This window comes from Pituophis catenifer, unplaced genomic scaffold, assembly GCF_029215685.1.
Source record: "Pituophis catenifer annectens isolate HBS135680 unplaced genomic scaffold, rPitCat1.0.hap2 SCAF_1, whole genome shotgun sequence".
NCBI lineage: Eukaryota > Metazoa > Chordata > Lepidosauria > Squamata > Colubridae > Pituophis > Pituophis catenifer.
The window spans coordinates 351388362-351411713 of NW_027256881.1; the positions used below are offsets into that span (position 1 = coordinate 351388362).

A 23352-nucleotide genomic window follows, 5' to 3' on the forward strand; every position below is an offset into this window, starting at 1 on the left:
AAAAAGACTTGGAGAAAAATTTTGATCTTATAGATATTGACAGCAGCAGGACTATTATATGCACAAAAATGGAAGGACACATAGATTCCCACTATAGAGGAATGGCTACAGAAGCTGATGGAGGTGGAAGAAGTGGCAAAATTGATCATTTTGGTTAAAGGAAAGAATATAAGTAACTTTATTTCTACATGGAAACCGCTTCTGAACTTTGTGCTTGAGGTGGAAAAAAAATGAAACTTTGATTTTGGGTTTTACCGATTAGATTGATATGTTTTTATAGAAATAGATAGTTTATATTACTATGGAAAAACAAAAAGTTGTGGTTTGAACTTAATCCTTTTAGAGAGTTAGAAGTCAATGTTTCTTCTTTCCTTTTCCCCAATTTCTCCTGGTGCAGGGTTTCTTGCCTGGGCAGGGGGTTGGACTAGAAGACCTCCAAGGTCTCTTCCAACTCTATTATTCTATTCTATTCCTTGCTTTTCTCTCCCTGTTTCCCCCTCACACACAGTGTGTCTTCCTATTTACTTTTGTATTTTGTATTTTATCTAATAATCTAATAAAAAACGTTAAACTGCAAAAAGATATGTTTATTGTTTCAAAGAGGATGCCATGGAGGACTTTCAATGTGATAACCTTGAATTGGGCATGGATGCAAAGCAGAAACCAATGCAGCTTGTAAAACAGGGCTATGACATGAGCCATTCTAGGGATAGATAACATTGTCCACCCTGCTTCATTCAGCACCAGCTGTAGCTTCCAAATGCTCTTCAATGGTAGCCCTACGTAGAGCCCATTGTGTCAATTCAAATGCAAGAGGACCAGGGCATGAGTGACTGAGCCCAGGGAATCACGATCCAGGAAAATGTCCAACTGGCTCACTATAAGAAGTTATGCAACTAGAAAGAGTTGTGAGTCCAGGAGGGCAGGAAGGCCCCATCCCCAAGAAGCAGCTGGGACTCCCCTCCCCACTCTCCTGCACACAAGCAAAGCTCCAGAGCTGATCCATACACACTGCTTGTATCTTGGGGCCCCACAGCCAGGCCACCCCGGTTTCCTTCCTGCCTTGCCTTGCAGCAGTGGCACCACTAGCAGCAGCAGCCAGGATCAGGAGGCAAGCAGCCCCGGGCATCCCCTCAGGGAAGTGGGGCTGGGCAGTAGAGTCCCGGTGCCCTGGGAACTCAAGTGTTGGGTGCCTGCTGTCCAGGGCTCCAAGCAACCCATGTTGCCCTCCAGGGCCTGCCTACATGGCCTGAGAGGATCAGTGAGAGTCCTCCAGTGGATCAGGGCCTGGCGCCCACCCTGGTCCCACCCCCAACACAAGGGACATTGAACTGGCCACACCCACACTGGCCGTGCCCACCCAGGCAGCTGCAACCACCCAGTCACCACCACCCTGGCCCTCCAAGGGCAACAACAATCCTGATCTGACCCTCAATGAAATGGAATTCGACACCCCTGATCTAGCTCATGTTCAGTCAGTTTCATCCCTCATGTTCCTTCAGCAGAGCTCTGGATGTCTCTTGATCCTTTTCAGCTCTCTCAATTGAAGGATGGGGCATGTTGGGAACAATGGACCAAGAGAGGTTGCATGTGATTGATCCTTTCCAAGGCCTCAGTAGCTTTCCTATTCCAGGTAGTGGCCAAGGCCTCAGAAGGACCATGGAGCAGAGCCTGTGGTATAATCCTCAATTCCCTTTGGCACCCCATCAGTCACTAAGAGTGGACTGGTCACATAGATGTGGCCTCCCTGCAGACAGAGGCAGCATAAAACAACCTCAAAGCCATCAGGCCATGATCTGGCCAGGACAAAGGGGACAGGGATAGCTCCTCCTCAGATCCCATTGGAAGTGGTCTGCTTTGAGTTGAGCCAAGAAGGATGGTGGCCATGTTGAGATGCCTCTAAGGGCAGCCCCAGGGATGGCATATTGACATTTCTCAAGACCATAAGTCTGGGGAACCCCACAGTCAACTGTGAAATGCCCTCCAGAGGCTCAGACATGGAGGTTGCTGTGCAGCAGGAAGGCTGGTACAGTGGCAACAATTCCAACTGGTCCTGTGAATGAATCTTCAAGAAAAGAAATTCAGACATGACAATTTGGGGAGCAGCACCCCAAAAGACCAAAAGAGACACCCGGATGACAATTCCTACCCTTAGGTTACAGCAACAGAAATTTTCAAGTCTTGCCCAAAAAATTGCAGTTAATATCCTGAGATTCTTCCTCAGATTACATTTATGCCTTGTGCCACTATTCCCAAGTAGCACTCCTATGACCTGACCAAACTAGGGCATAAACCAAAATCCATCTTGTGTGCAGGGATCACTTTCATGTACGTCAACAACAAAGCTTCCCCATGACTCCATCTGCTCTGTGAATTACAAGAAGAGACCCAAACATGTTTTCCATTCTGCTGCATGAAGAGAAGCTGTTACTAAGGGGATAGGACAATGGCTCTTCCCTGCAATTATCAGAAGAACAGTCATTTTTCGTGTATCCCCTGTGGATTTCTAGACACAAAGATCTTCCAGGATAAAACCTGCTTTAAAAATTATCTCTGAGTTCAGCAAATGGGGGGCAGAAGGTGTCACATTAGCCTGTCTTGTAAAGAACTCATTCCTCTGTTTGAAGAGACTCCCATGCCTTTGTTTCCTCTATGGTCACAGCCCAAAGAGAGGTAAGAGGAAGCATTGTTGATATAAATTGGTCCTGGGGACATCCAGGTGGCACAGGTGGTGTCTGATTTGCTAAAGGTCCAGTGAGATTTCAGGAGAAACCTTCAATTCTGTTTCTGCATAAACCTTGATTTCTGTTCTAGGAGGGAAGGTGATAAGAATGACTGGGCAGGAGTCATGGTACTTCTGATGCTGATGCTCTTCTGGCTCCTGGCTGCAATTACAGCAAAAAGGCTGCAAACCATGTGTGTGCTCAGGAATTATATCAAGATGGATGAAAGCTGCTGTAGACCTGGTAATCTCATTATTGGTGGGAATTTGCCCTTTGGAACCATTTATAAGTCTCCTGTCCTAGAGTTTAATAAAAGGAGTCATCATCTACAGAATGTGTAAGTCTCAGCTGGGACATGCAGATAATTATTTTCTTTGCTTTAAATTCAGGGACGGTTTTTAGAAATACTTCTTCTAGTGCTTTGAACTGTCCTGGTGTAGTTCACATGTTGCGCTTTTCTCGATAAAATGCCAAGCTCTTCAAATAAACTTGAATTAATCTCTTCATCAGGAAGATGATAAAACAACAAAAATGAAGAGGGAAGCTGTGCTGACCTAGTGAAGAAGTCAAATTATAATATTAATCTGACTAGTAACTTCTGGTAGAAAATTCAAATAAAAGGTCAACACTCTTCCAGTGTTCAGGTGTTACAAAAATCCCTCTCAGATTTGGAATCAGCATTGCTCATGAATAATGGCCTTCATAAATCTATGAGGAGACCCCCACTGTAGTCCTGTGCTCAGCAACCTTTACCACACCTGTAGAAGCTGCTCCAAGACAGACCTTAAATAATTACGGTGAAAGGGAAGCAGTTGGAAAGGATTTTAGCCACTTCAGCAAAGTGAATATGGCAGGGATCATAGAAAGCATAAAACAGTCCATAATATCTATGGAAAGTCTTGTCTCCTTTCTTACAAAGGCATCCAAGTTTAGCCAAGGCAAACCCAAAGAAAATTGGGAGTTTCTGCCCTCAAAGTTCTCCCCAATCAGTGAAGCAAATTCTACAGCCATGCACAAGCTTTCCTCTATCTGTACTTTTTCTTACTACAGATTCATCCCCAGTAACTACCAGCAGTTCCTTGCATTGATGTTTGCTGTCTCCGAGGTCAATAAGGATTTTCTTCTGCTCCCCAACATCACCCTTGGCTTCCACATCTACCGCCATTTCCAGAGAGAGATTGAGATTTCCTTAAACAGCCTCTCCATGCTCTCCTCACGAGGCCAAGTGGTTCCAGGGTACAAATGTGACAATCTGGACACTCTGCTGTCCGTCATTGGTGATCTCAATGCCAAATTCTCAAGGTTGATGGCCTCCATCTTCAGCATCTTTAAGGTCCCACAGGTAAGAGAGCTCCCTTGGATACAGTATGGAATAGATAAAGATCAAAAGCATACACAGAAGCCAAAGATGAAACTAAAAGTAAGGGGGGCATATAATGAGTTTGTGACTCTTAGATTATTCTTTATTAAAGTGTAACCATCATTTTAGTGCCATCTATTCTCTGTATCAGGTTGTTGGTTTCTTCTCTTGTCTTCTGACAACCAATAAAAATGGCTAAGAAGGGAAGAAGATGAAGTTTGCCATTCAAAGTCAGTCAGTCTGACTGGAGGGCCATCAACCACACAATGGTCACGACTAAAGTCAACATAAAGCATTTACTTTGTCTTTGAAAAAAGAATCTCTTTTTCTCCAGCTCGGTATTGGCTTTGAGTTCTCTTGGGGAGAGAGAAGAGTTTATCCTTCCTTCATCCAGATTAATCCCAAGGAATCTCCTCAGTATGTGGGTTTAGTCCAGCTGCTCCTGCATTTCCAGTGGAACTGGGTTGGGCTTCTGGCCCCTGAAGATGACAGGGGAGAACGTTTCGTCTCAATTCTGACGCCAATGCTCCAGGAGAAGGAGATCTGCCTGGCTTCCACTCTAATGCTGAAATTGGATAATATTGAAATCACTCCGAAAAACCTTCTTCTCTATTTCCGCACCTGGTCTAAAGCAGAAGTGTTTATTCTTTATGCAGATTTAGCTGTTACTCTCACTGTAATAGGGGTGTTAGAGTTATTTGAAGATATCATGAAAGTATCAATTAGGAAAGTTTGTATCTTCACTTCATATTGGAAACTTGGAGTGGAAGAATCTGAACACACATTGCAATTTATAAAGCGTTTGCATGGAGCCTTGCATTTTAGGGACCACTCCGGAGATGTCTCTGAATTCAGCCACTTCCTCCTGTCTTTAGACCCCTTGAACCCCCAAGGAGATGTCTTTCTCCCTCCATGGTGGGAATTTGTCTTTGGCTGCAAGTTCCATAAATCAGGAGAGATCCTTCCAAAGGGGAAAAAACAATGTACAGGAAAGGAGAATCTGCAGAATCTGCCCAATTACACTTTTGAAAAAAGAATGACAGGAGAAAGTTACAATATCTACAATGCCGTTTATGCTCTGGCACACGCTTTGCATGCAATGCATGAATCCAGAGCCCAGCCAACCATGATGAGGCTTGGAAAGAGGATCTCAGATGTCCAGTCATGGCAGGTAATTTTTATGGCTTTTGACTCAGTCCACTGACTCTTAGATCGGAAGCTCCCCGTATGAATTTCTTCAGTTCCTGATTAAGTGTCTGCATGCTCCCATACCAATTCATCTGAGACTCTGCCCTTTTTTTTTAGTTTACCTTTTGTTGGGCTTCTCAGCTTGCTGTGTGAAAACAGCTTCTGATTAATAATGGATGGAAACTAACTAAGGAGAAAAGCAACCTAGAACTGAGGAGAAATTTCTTAAGGAATGGTTTATCTTTAGAAGTCGTGGGAACCCCATTGCTGGAGTCATTTAAGAGGAGACAGGATAGTCACTTGTCTGAAACTGTAGAGGGTCTGTTGCTTGAGCAGGGGGTTGGACTAGAAGACCTCCAATGTCCCTTCCAATACTGTGATTCTGTTTCTATGACAACCACAGCACATAGCAAGATTCAACATGGTCCGAATGTGTTCCTGGTCTAAAATTCACCAGAATTTTTTCCATCAATGACTAAAATGTTGGACCTCTCTGAATAGTGAAGTTTCCAACTTAGAGTTGGAAATTGTGCCCAGTGACAAAGGGAAAACTTAGTTTCAGAATTCAACACACCAGATTCCTCAGATCGCCACCAAGAGATGGAACTAATTTCTCAAATATAAACTCATCTTCTCAAGATGGCAATCATGTTGTGATAGAAACCACAATGTCTCATTTGTAGTTCTAGCCCACATACTCTTATTTCAAAAGGTCTCTTTTATTTCAGATTCTTCCCTATTTGAGGAATGTGCAGTTCAACAACAGTGCTGGAGATGAAGTCTCCTTCTCAGAAGATGGACTGGGGTCTGCTCGTTATGATCTTCTCAACTGGGTTTTTCTCCCCAATCAATCTTTTATCTCCATTAAAGTTGGGCAAATAAATCCTGAGGCTCCCCCAGGCCAGGATTTCACCATTAACTCTGATGGAATTGTCTGGACCACAAAGGTGAGCTGCAAGGAAATGTTGTAAATTCAGGGAAAGATTCATTCTCTTCCTGAGATGCAGAATGTTATGTACCATATAAGGAGTGAGCTATAGGCTTCACTCGGGTTCTCCAAAATGGCGGGAAAATACTTGGACCTGATTGGTTAAGCCGTCTGACAGCCCTCTATAAAGGAGGACACTGCCAGGCAAGCAGGTTGTTTGGTTGTTCTGGTCTCCTAATAAAGAGCTGTTGTTACTGAAAGAGCTGTGTCCGTCTCTTCCATCATCCAATCTAACACAGAACATCTCCCTAAGTTGAAAAATTATCAATGGAATCAGAAATCATGGCAGTCATTTGGTAAAAAAATATGCTTTACATTGAATGAAATTGAGCTCTGATTTGTGTCATTCCACAAAGGGTTAGGCTTGGGAATAACGTCTGCTTGAAATACAGTATGCAATTACAGCAAGCAACAGTTTAGTTTAGTTTAGTTTAGTTTATTTGATTTGTATACCGCCTTACTCCCGAAGGACTCAGGGCGGTGAACAGCCACAAAATAAAAACACATAAATACAAATTTTAAAAACAGAATAAAACCAAATTAAACAATTTGGCCGAAGATGAATTTAAAACACCCCAATAAATTAATAACGAATTAAAATTTGCACTTTAAAAAGGGAAAAAATAGGCCAGGCCAGCCTGATGGAATAAAAAGGTTTTAAGAGCGCGGCAGAAGGGGCATAGATCTGGGATCCTCCATATCTCCGGGGGGAGCTCGTTCTAGATAGTAGGTGCCCCCACAGACAAGGCTCTCCCCCTGGGAGCCGCCAGTTGACATTGTTTGGCTGACGGCACCCGGAGGAGCCTCTCTCTGTGAGAGCGTACCAGCCGGTGGGAGGCTACTGGTGGCAGCAGGCGGTCCCGTAGATAACCAGATCCTAAGCCATGGAGCGCTCTAAAGGTGGTAACCAAGACCTTGAAGTGCACACGGAAGACCACCGGGAGCCAGTGCAGCTCGCGCAGGAGAGGTGTTACATGGGAGCTCCATGTTGCTCCCATAACCATCCGCGCGGCCGCACGCTGCACCAGTTGGAGCCTCCAGGTGCTTCTCAAGGGGAGCCCTATGTAGACAGCGTTGCAGTAGTCCAGGCGGGAAGTGACGAGGGCATGAGTGACCGTGCGTAATGAGTTCCGATCCAGAAAGGGACGCAACTGGCGAATCAGGCGAACCTGATGAAAAAGCCTCCCGGTCACGGCCGTCAAATGCTCTTCTAAAGACAGCCGTGAATCCTGGAGGACGCCCAAGTTGTGAGCCCTCTCCGTGGGGGCCAGCGATTCGCCCCCAATAGTCAGTGATAGCACCAACTGACTATATCGGGACGTTGGAAACCACAGCCACTCAGTCTTGGATGGGTTGAGCCTGAGCCTGTTTCTCCCCATCCAGATCCGCACGGCCTCCAGGCACCAGGACATCACTTCAAGGGCATCATTGGGGTGATCCGGGGTGGAGATGTACAGCTGAGTATCATCAGTATACTAATGGTACTCCACCCTGAAACTACGGATGATCTCGCCCAGCGGCTTTACATAAATGTTGAACAGAAGGGGCAAAATGGCCTCCCATCGACCCGTTCGCTCCCACAGAGAGGGCCTCCTCGGGGTGCCATCAGCCAAACAATGCAGGCTGGTGACCCCCAGGGGGAGGGCCTTCTCTGTGGGGGTACCTACCCTCTGGAATCAGTTGCCCCCAGAGATAAGGATAATCCATGACATCAGTGCCTTCCGCCGAGCCCTTAAAACCTTCTTTTTCCAACAAGCCGGGCTGGCCTAATTCTTTTTAAGTGTTTTTAATTGTTTTGTTTATCGTTTTAATTAATGGGGCCAAATCTATATATATTTTTAACTGTATTTTAATATTTGTATTTGATGTTTTTATTTGGCTGTTCACCGCCCTGAGTCCTCAGGGAGAAGGGCGGTATACAAATTCAAAATAAAATAAAATAAAAAAATAAAAGAGGACCGACCCTTGTGGCACCCCACATATGAGGTGCCTCGGGGTCGACCTCTGCTCCCCTGCCAACACAGACTGCAACTGGTCGGAGAGAAAGGAGGAGAACCACTGCAATACAGTGCCCCCCACTCCTAACTCTTTCAAACGGTGCAGCATGATACCATGGTCGATGGTATCAAAAGCCACTGAGACATCTAATAGGACCAGGACAGAGGAGCAACCTCTGTGATTTCCATGGACCATTGCTTCTCAGTTGTATCCTCGTGGTTCTTTCTTTTAGAAATTTTGTGGTTCAGAAACAATTCTTCATCTGCAGGATGAAACCCCAGTTTCAATCTCCCCCATCATGGGTGTGTCAGTAATGCCAGTAGCCTGGATCCCTTAGGTGCTGTTCCATATTTCTGATAGACAGTGGCAATGTATCTCTTTAGAAGGGAATCTGAACATAGAAGTAGGAATGGGGAAAAGAATGAATGCAGCAGGTCCATTCCTTAAGTAATTTCAAATACTTACCTTTTAGACCATCCCCTTTGCCAGGTGTGAAAGGAAGAGGTGCCATGCAGGAGAGAGGAGAAGAGTTCCAGAGGGTGAGCAGGTTTGCTGCTACCAATGTGACCCTTGTCCAGAAGGGACCATTTCTAATCAGACAGGTAGACCATACTTCAAATCTAAATTTTTTAGATATCAAGGTAGACATCCATTAAATCAATATATTTTTGTTATTCTGATCATTTTTTATAAAATTGATATGCATTCATACTTTTTAATAGAACTTTTCAGTTTACAGATCTAAACTGTCCTGGCCACAGAGGCCACCTTTCCTGATCCTCAGCAAGGATAGTTTGAGGTCACAATTTATGAGTCCCCAACATCCATTTCTGCTTCAACTTTCACATCCAATTGAGAAACAAACTTCCAATCTTTTCCTGAGGAAATGGGCATGTGTCCAAGCACTAATTTGTTCTTTTAGAGGGTGCTTCTTCTGGCATCTCTATCAACCTCTGAGGAAATATACCTCTGGAGAAAGAGGAGATCCAACCATTTATGTCTCTTTGATAGAGTAGGAGGGAGGAATGAACAGATTTGACCTACAAAAAGAGACATTAAGGATATCAGGTTAAGGGATGATGTACACACAAACGAAACTCCAGAATTCATGGATAACAGATCTGTCTGTCTTCTGTGGGTTCCATTATAAAATGGGGGAAAAAAAACAGGCAGCAATCTCAAACTGAAAGCCTCAATAGTCATGGAAGTGCACAGTGAATGGACAACTGGAACTGAATAAATCCTTGTCTCTGGCTCATCTACCCCCAAGATCATCATACATGAAGGATGATTTGCTCTTTTTGATGCCCCATAAATTGAACTGTGGGTTCTTTCATTCTTCCCTTTGTGGGTAGGTCAACAGCAGAAAGGCAGCACTCATACCATTTATATGGGAGGGATAATATGCATGGTAGTTGCTCAAGAAATCCTAAGACAAACATTCTTGATTTCAGATGCAGCTCACTGTGAACCCTGCCCAGAAGACCAATATCCCAACAAGGACAAGGACCAATGCATTGCCAAGAAGATCCACTTCCTTGCCTATCAAGACACCCTGGGATACATTTTAGTTTTTCTTGCTCTTTTCCTCTCTGTGATCACTTTTGCAGTCTTGGTGATTTTCTATAAACATCATGACACACCAATCGTGAAGGCTAACAACCGAGATCTCACCTATATCCTCCTGGTCTCCCTTCTGCTCTGCTTCCTCTGCTCCTTCCTCTTCATTGGTCAACCAGGGAAGATCACCTGTCTCTTCCAACAATCTGCTTTTGCCATCCTTTTTTCCCTGGCAGTTTCCTCCGTTTTGGCAAAAACTGTCATGGTGGTTCTGGCCTTCATGGCCACCAAGCCTGGAAACAGGTCAAGGAAACTCTTTGGAAAACCACTGACCAACTCCATTGTCTTAGCCTGTCCTCTGGTCCAAACAATACTTTGTGCCACCTGGCTGACAACTTCTCCCCCATTTCCTAAATTGGATTTCCACTCCTTGTTTGGAGAGATCATCTTGGAATGTAAAGAAGGTTCAGCTTTAATGTTTTACATTGTCCTCTTCTATCTAGCTTTTTTGGCCTTCATCAGTTTCACAGTGGCATTTCTAGCTAGGAAATTGCCTGATAGTTTTAATGAAGCCAAGTTCATTACTTTTAGCATGCTGGTCTTTTGCAGTGTCTGGGTCTCCTTCCTCCCCACCTACCTGAGCACCAAAGGGAAGTCCATGGTGGCTGTGGAGATCTTCTCCATTTTGGCCTCTGGAGCTGCTCTCTTGGCTTGTATCTTTTTCCCCAAATGCTACATTATTCTGCTGAGGCCAGGTCTGAATTGTAGAGAAAATATAGTAAGAAACAAGAATTTCTAACTAATGCAATGGGGGGTCTCATTTATTTTTCTCTTGGTGGTATGTTTAGAATATGATTCTTTTTTTATAAAAAAAAAGTGTTGAGAAAAAGGAGGAATCTATACATTAAAGAATTCCTTCTCAAGTGTTGTAATTGGTTACACGTCAGGTTCTATAGATCTCTATTGGGACACTGCCATTCTGGTGGGAGGGGGAGGCTTGGGTGGGATTCTTTGTGCAGGGTTTCGTTTGCTTTGCTTTGCTGTACCTTGTGTGAAATAGGGAGGGGGAAAGGAATGTGCTTTGAGCCATCTGCTTTATTTTACCACCGGAGAAAGCAAAATTGAGGCGCCTGGGTGTTGACAGTTATCACCATCTCTACCCGACGTTCTCAAAACATTTTCAGACCTTGGGATGTTAAACTGGACATTGGGAGGGGCTTTGCTTGTAGCAGTTTAGCCTAACGCTTTGAGTGGGAAACTTCAGATCCTGCCTACATTTCCTTTGCTATCACTGTCTTTCAATAAAAGTTCCTTTTGAAATGATAATTGTTTCAAGAGTTCTGCTTTCTTGAGAAGACTGGTGAGGCCGGACCTTACATTACAATTTACCTGTGGTCAGCAACTATCCTCCAGTCTTTGTTTATCATGTTTTCAAAGTGTCCTCAGTGATGTCCAGTGCCCTGATTTGAAGCTTGTTCATAAAGATGTGTTTATTATTACAAGGAGGAAATTTTCTCATTTTATACCTTTTAATTTAGTTGATTTTTTAAGTTAGTATTTTAAAGGGATGTGTTCAGTATTAGTATTTTTAAGCAAAATGGTTGTTTCCTTAGATATCTGAGGCTTTATAGAATTGCCTACCACTATTCAATGATTTTTGAAATTGTAGAGTTTAAAATCTCCTCACATCCAGATCTGCTATACTTCCTCATCAATGTCAGGCAGAATTTTCCTCAGATGGATGAGCAAAGTATGTCATAACTGTATGCAGTATGTTATCATCTCTTGTGACATTTCATCTCTTGGGCTTCCTTGTTAAGCCATGGTGCTCTACAAGATCTTTGTGCACAGAGAGTCTGCCAGGAATAATTCAACCCAGGATCACAATCTAATTTCCTTAATGAGTATATGTTACTAGCAATGTAATCCATGGCATGAGTGTCATTCCTGCTTCCTAACTCATGTCAGGAGGCATGTGAAAATCACCCAGTCCTGTGACATGCAGTTATTTAAAGGTGATAGTCATCACCTTGAATGGTGCCTTGGAGGAACCTGGGAGCCACTGCAGTTTATGCAACAAGGTCTAATATGGGTGAACCTAGAAGTGCCCAAATTGTGAGGACTTTTTCATTTTGGACCAAATGCATGAAATAGTAGAGAATATTCATAGCTCAGGTTTAGATTGTGGCAATGGTTTGTTCTTCAAACTTCCCATTTAGCTCTTGGACATTTCCTTACCTGGCTAGCTAATATCTTCAGTGGGACTTTGTGTTAAGTGTCTTGTTAGGTTTCTCTTCCATTTATATAGGCCTTATGTGGTATTGTGGTCAGTTGGTCGCATGACTGGTTGTTTGTGTAGCACAAACTGGTGAGGAGGTGGTCAGTTCTGTCGTTCATTAGTTATTTGGATGGTCTGGTTTCTTATAGGGACATAAGTTGGTTCTAAGTCAAGGTGTTTATTGATGAACCCCTTTGTAGAGTGTCAGGATTCAATGGATTTGTGCACATGATGGGTTTTGGCATAGCCAATAAATTCAGCTTTTGGCCCAGTCAAACCATTTTGGTTTCAACATGGCTCAAGACCAGGGACTCCTGGTTATGTGACTTGAATGCCAGCTGGTATTCATGAATTCTGGTTTTCAGTTGTCATCCTGATCATCTGACATAGAACTGGTTGCAGTTGTTGCAATTGATTTTGTATATTACGTTGGCTCTGTCTTCTCTCCCTATTTTGTCTTTGATCTTTGTTAGTTCTTGTCTGAGTAAACGAGGGTTTCTGAGCTATTGTTACTCCCAGGGGTTGCAGTAGCCTGGCAGTTACTTCTGAGGGGAAGCTCAGAGAACAAACCACTGCCAAAGAAAGCCACATTGCAGGTGTCCAAATGGGAAGTCACCGACTGACTTTGAGCAGAACCACCAGTCCTGGGTAGTGCACAATTGGTATGATTAGGATAACATCTCCATTTCCTCCAGATGGCTTCTCATGTGAGAAATAGAAACATAGGAGGAATATGTGTGAATTGGCCCTTAAAATAGCCAACTCAAATTCTCTGGTTTTCAATCAACTTTAACAAAATGTCCATGGCAACGTAATTGATGTGTTCTTTTATTAAGAGAAACTTTCATTGCTGAAGATAGTAACAATAGAAGGGTGGGGAAAGAACTGGAGGTTTCCTAATTATGAATAGGTTTGCTTACATCATCTATTACTTATGCATTTATCATTTTCTCCTCCTTTCTGAAATGGATAAATATGAGTACATCCTTCTGTCTTCAAGAGCTTCTCCCACTAATTTCTGGACAGGATATATACCAATTGCACTGTTGACAATAAAAACTGCCATGAGATTTGATTATTGGTTTTCGGTCCTGCATTTCATCCTATAGTGGTTTTGGGAGGGAGGGGCCTGAAGCATTAAGCAGTTGTAATATCCACACAAGGATTACAAATAGTCCTTGTTGAGCAACGATAATGAAAAAGTAACTTTGCAACCTATCCACATTGACAACATTTGCAGGTTTGCAAAGCATACAAAAGCTGAAGTCATAATTGTTGCAACAGTTTCACTTTGCAAACACTTTCAGCATGATTTTTGGAAACAGCGACCAGCAACCCCATTCAATTGTGGCCACTTGGAAAATGGTGGCCACTTTGGTAACTGCACAATGCAGCTATTTGACAAAGTGATCCATTCTACTTCTTTCATGTGGTCTATGCAGCATTGCAAAAAGCCCCCACAGTAGGTGAAGTTTCAGGTGGGTGTCAACCTCATTGATTTTTGGCCTACAGCAGTGGTTTTCAGCCTGTGATCTGATGACCCTGGGGTGGCACAGCATCATAAAAAGGGGTCTATGAAGGCTTGAAGAAATGTTATGATGTAAATCTTGAGTTAAGTCTTGGAGGTCCCTAGCCATGGTCCATGGCCTCATAAGATATCTGAAGGGGGCCCATGGTAAAGAAAATGTTGAGAACCACTGGTTTATGGGCTTAGTATTTGGCATAGGCTAGTAAAGTTATTTCAGCATTGTTTAGGCCAATAAACTGAAGAGCATAACAGAATCTGCAAAATTGTTCAGCAGCAATTGTAGATCACTACTTCATGTACCAGGAGTATGCTGTCACCAGCAAATAAGTTTCATGAATGTATGGAGGCACTTGGTCCAAACATTTATGATCATTCAGTGAAAGTCAAAGAGAGAAACTTCCAATTGGTGTCTGAAGGACCTTGCTAAGTACAGTTGGCCCTGAAATATTTAAAGCAAAGACTTGTGAATCCAGTTGCAGCTTGGTGTGACTTCTGCCCAATAGTCCAGTACCCTAACAAGGAGAACAGTATACCCAAGAAGCTGTACTTCTTGTCCATCAATGGACCCTGGGATCCAATTTTGTATCTCTTGCTTTGTCCCTGTATCTCATCTGCAGTCCTGATCATCTTCCTTAAAGACTGTCAAGGCCTATAAGAGAGCCAAAAGAGATGGAAACCAGAGTTGATATAGGCAATGACAAGGCTGAGCCTGATGGAGGGGTCAAACACTCCATTCACCACAAGTCCCCAAGAGATTTAAGCCCAACCCAAATCTGTTGACTCTTATTTAGTGAAAAATCTGCTTCAGATTCGGGTTCATGTGGAGACCACTACCATACAATAATTCTATATTCCTTTGGGTCATCTGGACTCTTGATTTCCTGCAGTTGATGATATTAAATAATAGAATAGAATAGAATAGAATAGAATAGAATAGAATAGAATAGAATAGAATAGAATAGAATAGAATAGAATAGAATAGAATAGAATAGAATTCTTTATTGGCCAAGTGGGATTGGACACACAAGGAATTTATCTTAGGTGTATATGGTCTCAGTGTATATAAGGAGAATAAAATATATTCATCAAGTATAAAAAGATACAACACTTAGTGAGAAGGTTACTAATAAGCTATCAAATAAAAAGCAAATAAAAGCAATATAATATAATATAATATAGGAAACAAATAAAAACAATATAAATTGAAAGATACAAGAAACATGGTTATAGTAATAAGTGGAAAGAGATAGAAATTAGTAAGGAAGAGAAGAATAATAGTAATACAATCTTAGTAAATTATTTGATAGCGTTGTGGGGATTAATTGTTAAACAGAGTGATGGCATTCAGGAAAAAACTGTCCTTGGTCTAGTTCTTCTAAAGACTACAAGAGGTCACATTGGACCAGAATGGATGCACTGCCCTCATCCTGCTCCTTCCAAAGTTCATCTAAAGGGTATGATATACAAGGGTATAACTGCTTCTCATGTGCCACTAAACCTCATTAGCACTCATACTAGCTGACCAACTATGGCACAGACCAAACTCCATCTTGTATGCAGTGGGTCAGTTTCATGGAAGTCAAATACAAAACTTCACCAGGGCTCCATCTGCTCTGTGCATTACAAGAAACACAAACATGTTTTTCCCTTCTGGTGTATGAGAAACTGTTGCTAAAGAGTTGCTTTCCTTGCAATTATCAGAAGTACAGTAATTCTTAGTGTATCCCCTGTGGATTTCTAGATACAAAAACTTTCAAGCTATAAAAATATATATCTGAGTTTTCCGGATGGGGTCAGAATATGTCCCCTTAGCCTGCCTTTCAAAGAGCTCACTTCTGGGTTTGAAGAGACTCACATGACTTTGTTCTCTCTATGGTCACAGCCCAAACACAAGGAAGAGGAAGCATCGTTGATATTAATTTGTCCTGGTGCCCTCCAGGTGGCACAGGTGGTGTCTGATCTGATAAAGCTCTGGGGAGATTTCAAGAGCAACCTTCAAATCAATTTCTGCATAAACCTTGATTTCTGTTCTAGGAGGGAAGGTGATAGGAATGACAGGGCAGGAGTCAATGATACTTCTGATGCTTCTGATGCTCTTCCTGGCTCCCACTACAGCGAAGAGGCTGCAAACCATTTGTGTGTTCAGGAAATATATCCAATTAGAGGACAAGTACTATAGCCCAGGTGATCTCATCATTGGTGGAATTTTGCCCTTGGGAACCATTTTAAAGTCTCCTGTTCTAGACTTTAATAGATTAAATCTTGTTTTCGAGAATGGGTAAGTTTCAGCTGGAAAGGAAACATGCAGATAAATGTCCTCTTTGCTTTAAATTCTGGGATCCCTTTCAGAAATACTTCTAGTAATTTGTACTGTCTTAGTATAGTGAACATGTTGTGCTTTCCTCGCTAAATTAGCAAGATCTTACAATAGGCTGGAATTCTCAATCTCCTCATCAGGAAGATGATAATCAACAAAAATGAAGAGGGGAACTGTGCTGGCCTAGTGAAGAACTAAATTATAATATTAATCTGAATAGTAACTTCTGATAGAAAAGTCCAATAAAAGCTCAACTCTCTTCAAGTGTTCAGGATTTACAAAAATCCCTCTCAGTGTTGGAATCAGCATTGCTGATGAATAATAGCCTTCAGTAAATCTATGAGGTGACCCCCACTGTAGTCCTGTCCTCAGCAATCTTTAACACACCTGAAGAAGCTGCTCCAAGAGAGACCTTAAATAATTACATTGAAAGTGGAGCAGTTGGAAAGGATTACAGCCACTGCAGCAAAGTGAATATGGCAGGGATGATAGAGAGTATAAAACAGTCCATGTTATCCATGGGAAGGCTTGTCTCCTTTCTCACAAAGGCATCCAAGTTTAGCCAAGGGAAATCCTTTGAAAAAAAAAAACCAAACCCAATGAAATTTGGAAGTTTCTGCCCTTAAAAGTCTCCCCAAAAAGTGAAGCAAATTCTACAGTTATGCAAAAGCTTTCATGTAATGTTCTCCAATGTTTTTCTCACTACAGAGTCATTACCAGTAACTACCAGCAGTTCCTTGCATTGATGTTTGCTGTCTCCCAGGTCAATAAGGATTTTCTTCTGCTCCCCAACATAACCCTTGGCTTCCACATCTACTGCCATTTCCAGAGGGAGATATTTATTTCCTTAAACAGCCTCTCCATGCTCTCCTCACGAGACCAAGTGGTTCCAGGATACAAATGTGACCTGCAGGACACTCTACTGTCCGTCATTGGGTATCTCAGTGCCAAGTCCTCAAGGCTGATGGCCTCCATCTTCAGCATCTTTAAGGTCCCACAGGTAAGAGAGCTCCCCTGGATACAGTATGGAATAGACAAAGATCAAAATACACACAGAAGCCAAGATGAAACTAAAAGTAGTTTTTTTTATTGGGGGGGGCATATAATGAGCTTGTGACTCTTAATTCATTCTTTATTAATGGGTAGCCATCATTTAAGTGCCATTTATTCTCTATATCAGATTGTTGCTTTCTTCTCTTCTCTTCTCTTCTCTTCTCTTCTCTTCTCTTCTCTTCTCTTCTCTTCTCTTCTCTTCTCTTCTCTTCTCTTCTCGTCTGACAACCAATAAAAATGGCTAAGAAGGGACGAAGATGATGTTTGCCAGTCAAAGTGAGTCAGCCTGACTTGAGGGCCATCAACCACACAATGTTAACTACTAAAGTCAACATAAAACTTTTACTTTGTCTTTGAAAAAAGAATCTCTTTTTCTCCAGCTTGGTGTTGGCTTTGAGTTCTCTCAGGGGGAGAGAAGAGTTTATCCTTCCTTCTTCCGGATTAATCCCAAGGAATCTCCTCAGTATGTGGGTGTAGTCCAGCTGCTCCTCTATTTCCAGTGGAACTGGGTAGGGTTGGTGGCCCCTGAAGATGACAGGGGAGAACGTTTCGTATCAACTCTGACACCAATTCTCCAGGAGAAGGAGATCTGCCTGGCCTTCACTCTAATGATGAAATTGGATAATATGCAAATCAATCAGGACAAGTTTATTCTCAATTTCCCTACCTTGTCTAAAGCGGAAGTGTTTATTATATTTGGAGACTTAGCTTTTACTTGCAGTTTAATGGCGGCAGTACATTTTTTTGAAAGATTCAAAAAAACATCGTTTAAGAAAGTTTGTATTTTCACTTCCCATTGGAAACTTGGCATAGGAGAATCTGAAAAATCATTTCAACTTATAAAGCTTTTTCATGGTGCCTTGCATTTTAGGGACCACTCCGGTGATGTCTCAGAATTCAGCCACTTCCTCCTTTCTTTAGACCCCTTCAACCCCCAAGGAGATTTCTTTCTCCCTGTATGGTGGGAATTTGTCTTTCGCTGCAAGATCCATGAATCAGGAAAGATCCCTCCAAAGGGAGTGAAACAATGTACAGGAAAGGAGAATCTGCAGAATCTGCCCAATTACACTTTTGAAAAAAGAATGACAGGTGAAAGTTACAATATTTACAATGCTGTTTATGCTCTGGCACACGCTTTGCATGCAATGTATAGATCCAGAGTTCGCCTGACCATGATGAGGCTTGGAAAGAGGATCTCAGATGTCCAGTCATGGCAGGTAATTTCTATGGCTTTTGACTCAGTCCACAGACTCTTAGATCGGAAGCTCCCCATATGAATTTCTTCAATTACTGATTAAATGTCTGCGTACTTCCATACCAATTCATTTTAGACTGCCCTTTTTTTTAGTTTACCCTTTGTTGTGCTACACAACTTGTGTGAAAACAGCTTCTCATTAACAATGGATGGAACCTAACCAAGGAGAGAAGCAACCTAGAACTTAGGAGAAATTTCTTAAGGAAGGGTTTACCATTAGAAGTTGTGGGTGCCCTATTGCTGGAGTCCTTTAAGAAGAGACAGGATAGCCACTTGTCTAAAACTGTAGAGGGTCTGTTTCTTGATCAGGGGGTTGGACTAGAATACCTCCAATGTCCCTTCCAATACTGTGATTCTATTTCTATGACAACCACAGCACAGAGAAAGATGCCCAATGATAAAGGGAAAACTTAGTTTCAGAGTTCAACCTGCTTGATTTCTCAGATTGCTACCAAGAGATGGAACTAGCTTCTCAAACATAATCCCATCTTCTCAAGGTGGCAATCATATTGTGATAGAAACCACAATGTCTCATTTGTAGCTCAAGCGCACATACTCCTATTTCTAAAGGTCTCCTTTCTTTCAGACTCTTGCCTATTTGAGCAATGTCCACTTCAACAACAATGCTGGAGATGAAATCTCCTTCTCAGAAGATGGACTGGGATCTGCTCGTTATGATCTTCTCAACTGGGTTCTCTTCCCCAATAGATCTTTTATCCCCATAAAAGTTGGGCAAGTAAATCCTGAGGCTCCCCCAGGCCAAGATTTCCCCATTAACTCTGATGGAATCATCTGGGCCACCAAGGTGAGCTGAATGGAAATGTTGTAAGTTGAGAGATAGATTCATTCTCTTCCTGATATGTAGAATATCTTTCTAAGTTAAAAATAATCAATTGAGTCAAAAATCATGGCAGTCATATGGTGATAAATCTGCTATGCAGGTAACATCTTTGAGGTCTGATTTGTGGCATTCCACAAAGGGTTAGGCTAGGGAGCAACATCTGCTTGAAACGCAGGATGCAATTACAGAAAGCAACAGTGATTTCCATGGATCATTTCCACTCAGTTGTATCCTCGTGGTTCTTTCTTTTAGAAATGCTATGGTTCAGTCACAATCCTTCCTCTGCAGGCTGAGATCCCAGTTCCAATCTCCAAAATCCATGGGTGTCTCAGAAGTGCCACTGGCCTGAATCCCACAGGAGCTTTTCCATATTTCAGTAGAAAAGTTTTTTCTTTGGAAGAGAATCTGAACATAGAAGTAGGAATAATGAAGGGGAATAGGAATGGAAAAAAGAATGACTGCAGCAGTTTGATTGCTTAAGTCATCTCAAGTGTTTCTCTTTTGTCTTTCAGAAGGTGCCCTTTGCCAGGTGTGGCATGAAGAGATGCCAGGCAGGAGAGAGGAGAAGAGTTCCAGAGGGCAAGCAGGTTTGCTGCTACCAATGTGACCCTTGTCCAGAAGGATCCATTTCTAATCAGACAGGTAGAATGTCAACGGTCCGACTAGCAAACCCAAAAAAAGGAGACACTATCAGGAACTTTGTAATCCCCAAAGCAAAACTTTATTGGATACACCATTTTGGTACTGAAGAATCAAAACCAGCTCTGGTTTTTCCCACACAAGGCTACATGGTTAAACAATATCTTATCCTTCTCTCCACCCCTGGCTGTTCACATTGTCCAATTATGAATTGTCCTTTTCTTTTAAGAACAGTTCGCTTCTTTGTCAGACACCTTCAGCAGTGGCCTTGGTAGGTTCTTGGCTCTCATTGTCTGTCTCTGGGGCGTCTACATTTTTTCTCACCCTTCCCTCTCAGTTCTTTGGCAAATTGAATAGTGAAAAGACTCAAATGTTTCAAAAGCGGTTCAATCTTGATAAAGAGCAGACAACTAATGTCAATCTTCCAGGATCAAGGAAGACATTCATTAATTCAATTTCTTTTGTTATTGTGGTCATTTTTTATAAGATTGATATGCACTCACACTTTTCAATAGAACCTTTCAGTTTAAACATTTAAACTGCCCTGGCCACAGAGGCCATCTTTCCCGACCCTCAGCAAGGATAGTTTGAGGGCACAAATTATGAGTCCCCCAACTTCCATTTCTGCTTCTACTTTCACATCTAATTGGGAAACCAACTTTCAGTCATTTCCTGAGTGGAAGTGGGGCATTTGGTCCAAGCTTTTATTTAATCATTTAGAGTGAGCTTCTTCTGGCATCTCTATCAGCCTCTGAGGAAATAGACCTGCCAGAGAAAGAGGAGATCCATCTATTCATGTCTCTTTGATAGAGCAGGAGGGAGACAAAAAAAGACTGAATGAACAGATTTGACCTACAAAGCAGAGACATTAAGGCTATCAGGTTAAGGGATAATGTTCACACCAGCAAAACACCAGAATTCATGGATAACAGATCTGTCTCTCTTCTGTGGGTTCCATTATAAAATGGGAGAAAAATCAGGCAGCAATCTCAAACTGAAAGCCACATGACTCATGAAAGTGCACAGTGAATGGATAGCTGGAACTGAATAAATCCTTGTCTCTGGCTAATCTATCCCCAGGACCATCATAAATGAAGGATGATTTTTTCTTTTTGATGCCCCATAAATAACACAGGGGATTATTTCATCACTGCCTTGGTGGGTAGGTCACCAGCAGAAAGGCAACAAACCTATCACCTTTGTGGGAGGGATAATGTTCATGGTAGTTAAAATCCTTAGACAAACACTTTTGATTTCAGATGCAGCTCACTGTGAACCCTGCCCAGAAGACCAATATCCCAACAAGGACAAGGACCAATGCATTGCCAAGAAGCTTCACTTCCTTGCCTATCAAGAGACCCTGGGTTACACCTTAGTTTTTCTCACTCTTTTCCTCTCTGTGATCACTTCTGCAGTCCTGGTGATTTTCTATAAACATCATGACACTCCAATCGTCAAGGCCAACAACCGAGACCTCACCTACATCCTCTTGGCCTCCCTCCTCTTCTGCTTCCTCTGCTCCTTCCTTTTCATTGGTCAACCAGGGAAGGTCACCTGTCTCTTCCAACAATCTGCCTTTGCCATCCTCTTTTCCCTTGCAGTTTCCTCTGTTTTGGCAAAAACTATCATGGTGGTTCTGGCCTTCATGGCCACCAAGCCTGGAAACAGGTCAAGGAAACTCTTAGGAAAACCACTGACCAACTCCATTGTCTTAGCCTGTCCTCTGGTCCAAGCAGTCCTTTGTGCTTTCTGGCTGGAAACCTCCCCTCCGTTTCCCAACTGGGACTTTTACTCCTTGTTTGGAGAGACCATCTTGGAATGTAAGGAAGGCTCAGCTTCAATGTTTTACACTGTCCTCTCTTACCTAGGACTTTTGGCCCTTGTCAGTTTCACAGTGGCATTTCTAGCTAGGAAATTGCCTGATAGTTTTAATGAAGCCAAGTTCATTACTTTTAGCATGCTGGTCTTTTGCAGTGTTTGGATCACCTTCCTCCCAACCTACCTGAGCACCAAAGGGAAGTCCATGGTGGCTGTGGAGATCTTCTCCATTTTGGCCTCTGGAGCTGCTCTCTTGGCCTGTATTTTTTTCCCCAAATGTTACATTATTCTGCTGAGACCGGATCTGAATTGTAGAGAAAATATAGTAAGGAACAAGAGTTTCTAACTAATACAAGGATTGGCCTCATTTATATTTGTCTTTGTGACATGTTTAGAATGTGTTTTTTTTAAAAAAAAATGTTGACAAGAAGTAGAAACTTGTCTATTAATGTAATTCTTTTCAAGTGCTGCTACTGGGTACAATTTAGCTATGATCAGGAACTATAATCCAGTCTGTGTATATCACGTTTTCAAAGTGTCCTCGGTTGTCCAATGCTCTGATTTGATGGAAGTCTTGTTTGTAAAGATGTGTTAATTTTTATGGAAGAAATTTTCTCATTTTATTCCTTTTAATTTAGTTCATCTTTAAACTTAGTATTTTAAATGGATGGGTTCAATATTAGTGCTGCTATGTAAACATGGTTTTTTTCTTTAGATATTTGAGGCTTTATAGAATTCCCTACACCATTCAATTCTTTTTGAAGTGATAAAGTTTAAATCCTGTTCACATCCAGGTCTGCTGTACTTCCTCATCAATGTCAGGCAGAATTTGCCTTAGATCAGGGGTGTCAAACTCATGTCGTCATTTCAGTATCACCTGACATATCGCGACTTTTCCCCCTTAGCTAAACCGAGCATGGGGGGGAGCCAATGTGCGATGCATCTGGCCCGCAGGCCAGGAGTTTGACAGCCCTGCCTTAGATGGATGAGCAAAGTATGTCATAACTGTATGCAGTACGTTAATCATCTCTTGTGACATTTCAGTTTTTTTACTTTCTTGATAACCATGATGTGAGATCTGTGTACAAAGAGATTCTACACAGGAATAATTCAACTCATGCCTAGGATTACAATCAAGTGTTCTTAATGAATATATGTTCCCAATAAGGTCATCCAGGGCATGAGCGTCATCCCAGCTTCCTAACTAAAGTCAGGAGCCATTTGCCAATCACCCAGGCCTGTTTCATGTAGTTATTTAAGGTGATAATCAGCACCTTGAATGGAGCCTTGGAGGCACCTGGGAGCCAGGATAGCTCATAGAACAAAAGTATATCCTGGGTGAACCTAGAAATGTCTGATATTGTGAGCCGCACTTCATTTCGGACCAGCTACAGTTTTCAAGGGGTTTTCAAGGGTAACTCCAAGGGGAGAACATTGCAGTTGTCCAGATGGGAAGTGAACAAGGTATGACTGAGTTGGAGCAGGACGACCAACTCTGGTTAGTGCATAATTGGTATGTTGATTATAACATCTCCATTTCCATCAGATGGCATTTGAGGAACAGAAACATAGGAGAAATGTGTGGAAATTGGCCCAAATTGGCAAACTTGAAATCTCTGGTGTTAAAAAAAAAAAAAAAAAAAAAAAAACTTTATCAAAATTCCTACGGGAATGTAACTAATATGTTTTTTATTAAGAGAATACTTTTTTCTTTTGATAAAGGTAGTAACAGTAGAAGGGTAGACAAATAATGAGAGATTTGTTAATTACAAATATATATGCTTACATCATCTATTTCTTATGCAT

General features: G+C 42.1%; 1 protein-coding gene across 1 annotated transcript; it reads left to right on the forward strand.

Annotated features, from left to right (window-relative positions):
• The first annotated feature begins 3927 nt into the window (after positions 1–3927).
• LOC139313017 (vomeronasal type-2 receptor 116-like) lies at positions 3928–21892 on the forward strand. The gene is made up of 7 exons (XM_070938327.1): positions 3928–4065; positions 4538–5254; positions 6000–6218; positions 16770–16940; positions 18835–19053; positions 19602–19731; positions 20988–21892. Exons 1-7 carry the CDS (start codon positions 3928–3930, stop codon positions 21890–21892), a joined length of 2499 nt encoding a protein of 832 aa, XP_070794428.1.
• The last annotated feature ends 1460 nt before the right edge of the window (positions 21893–23352 follow it).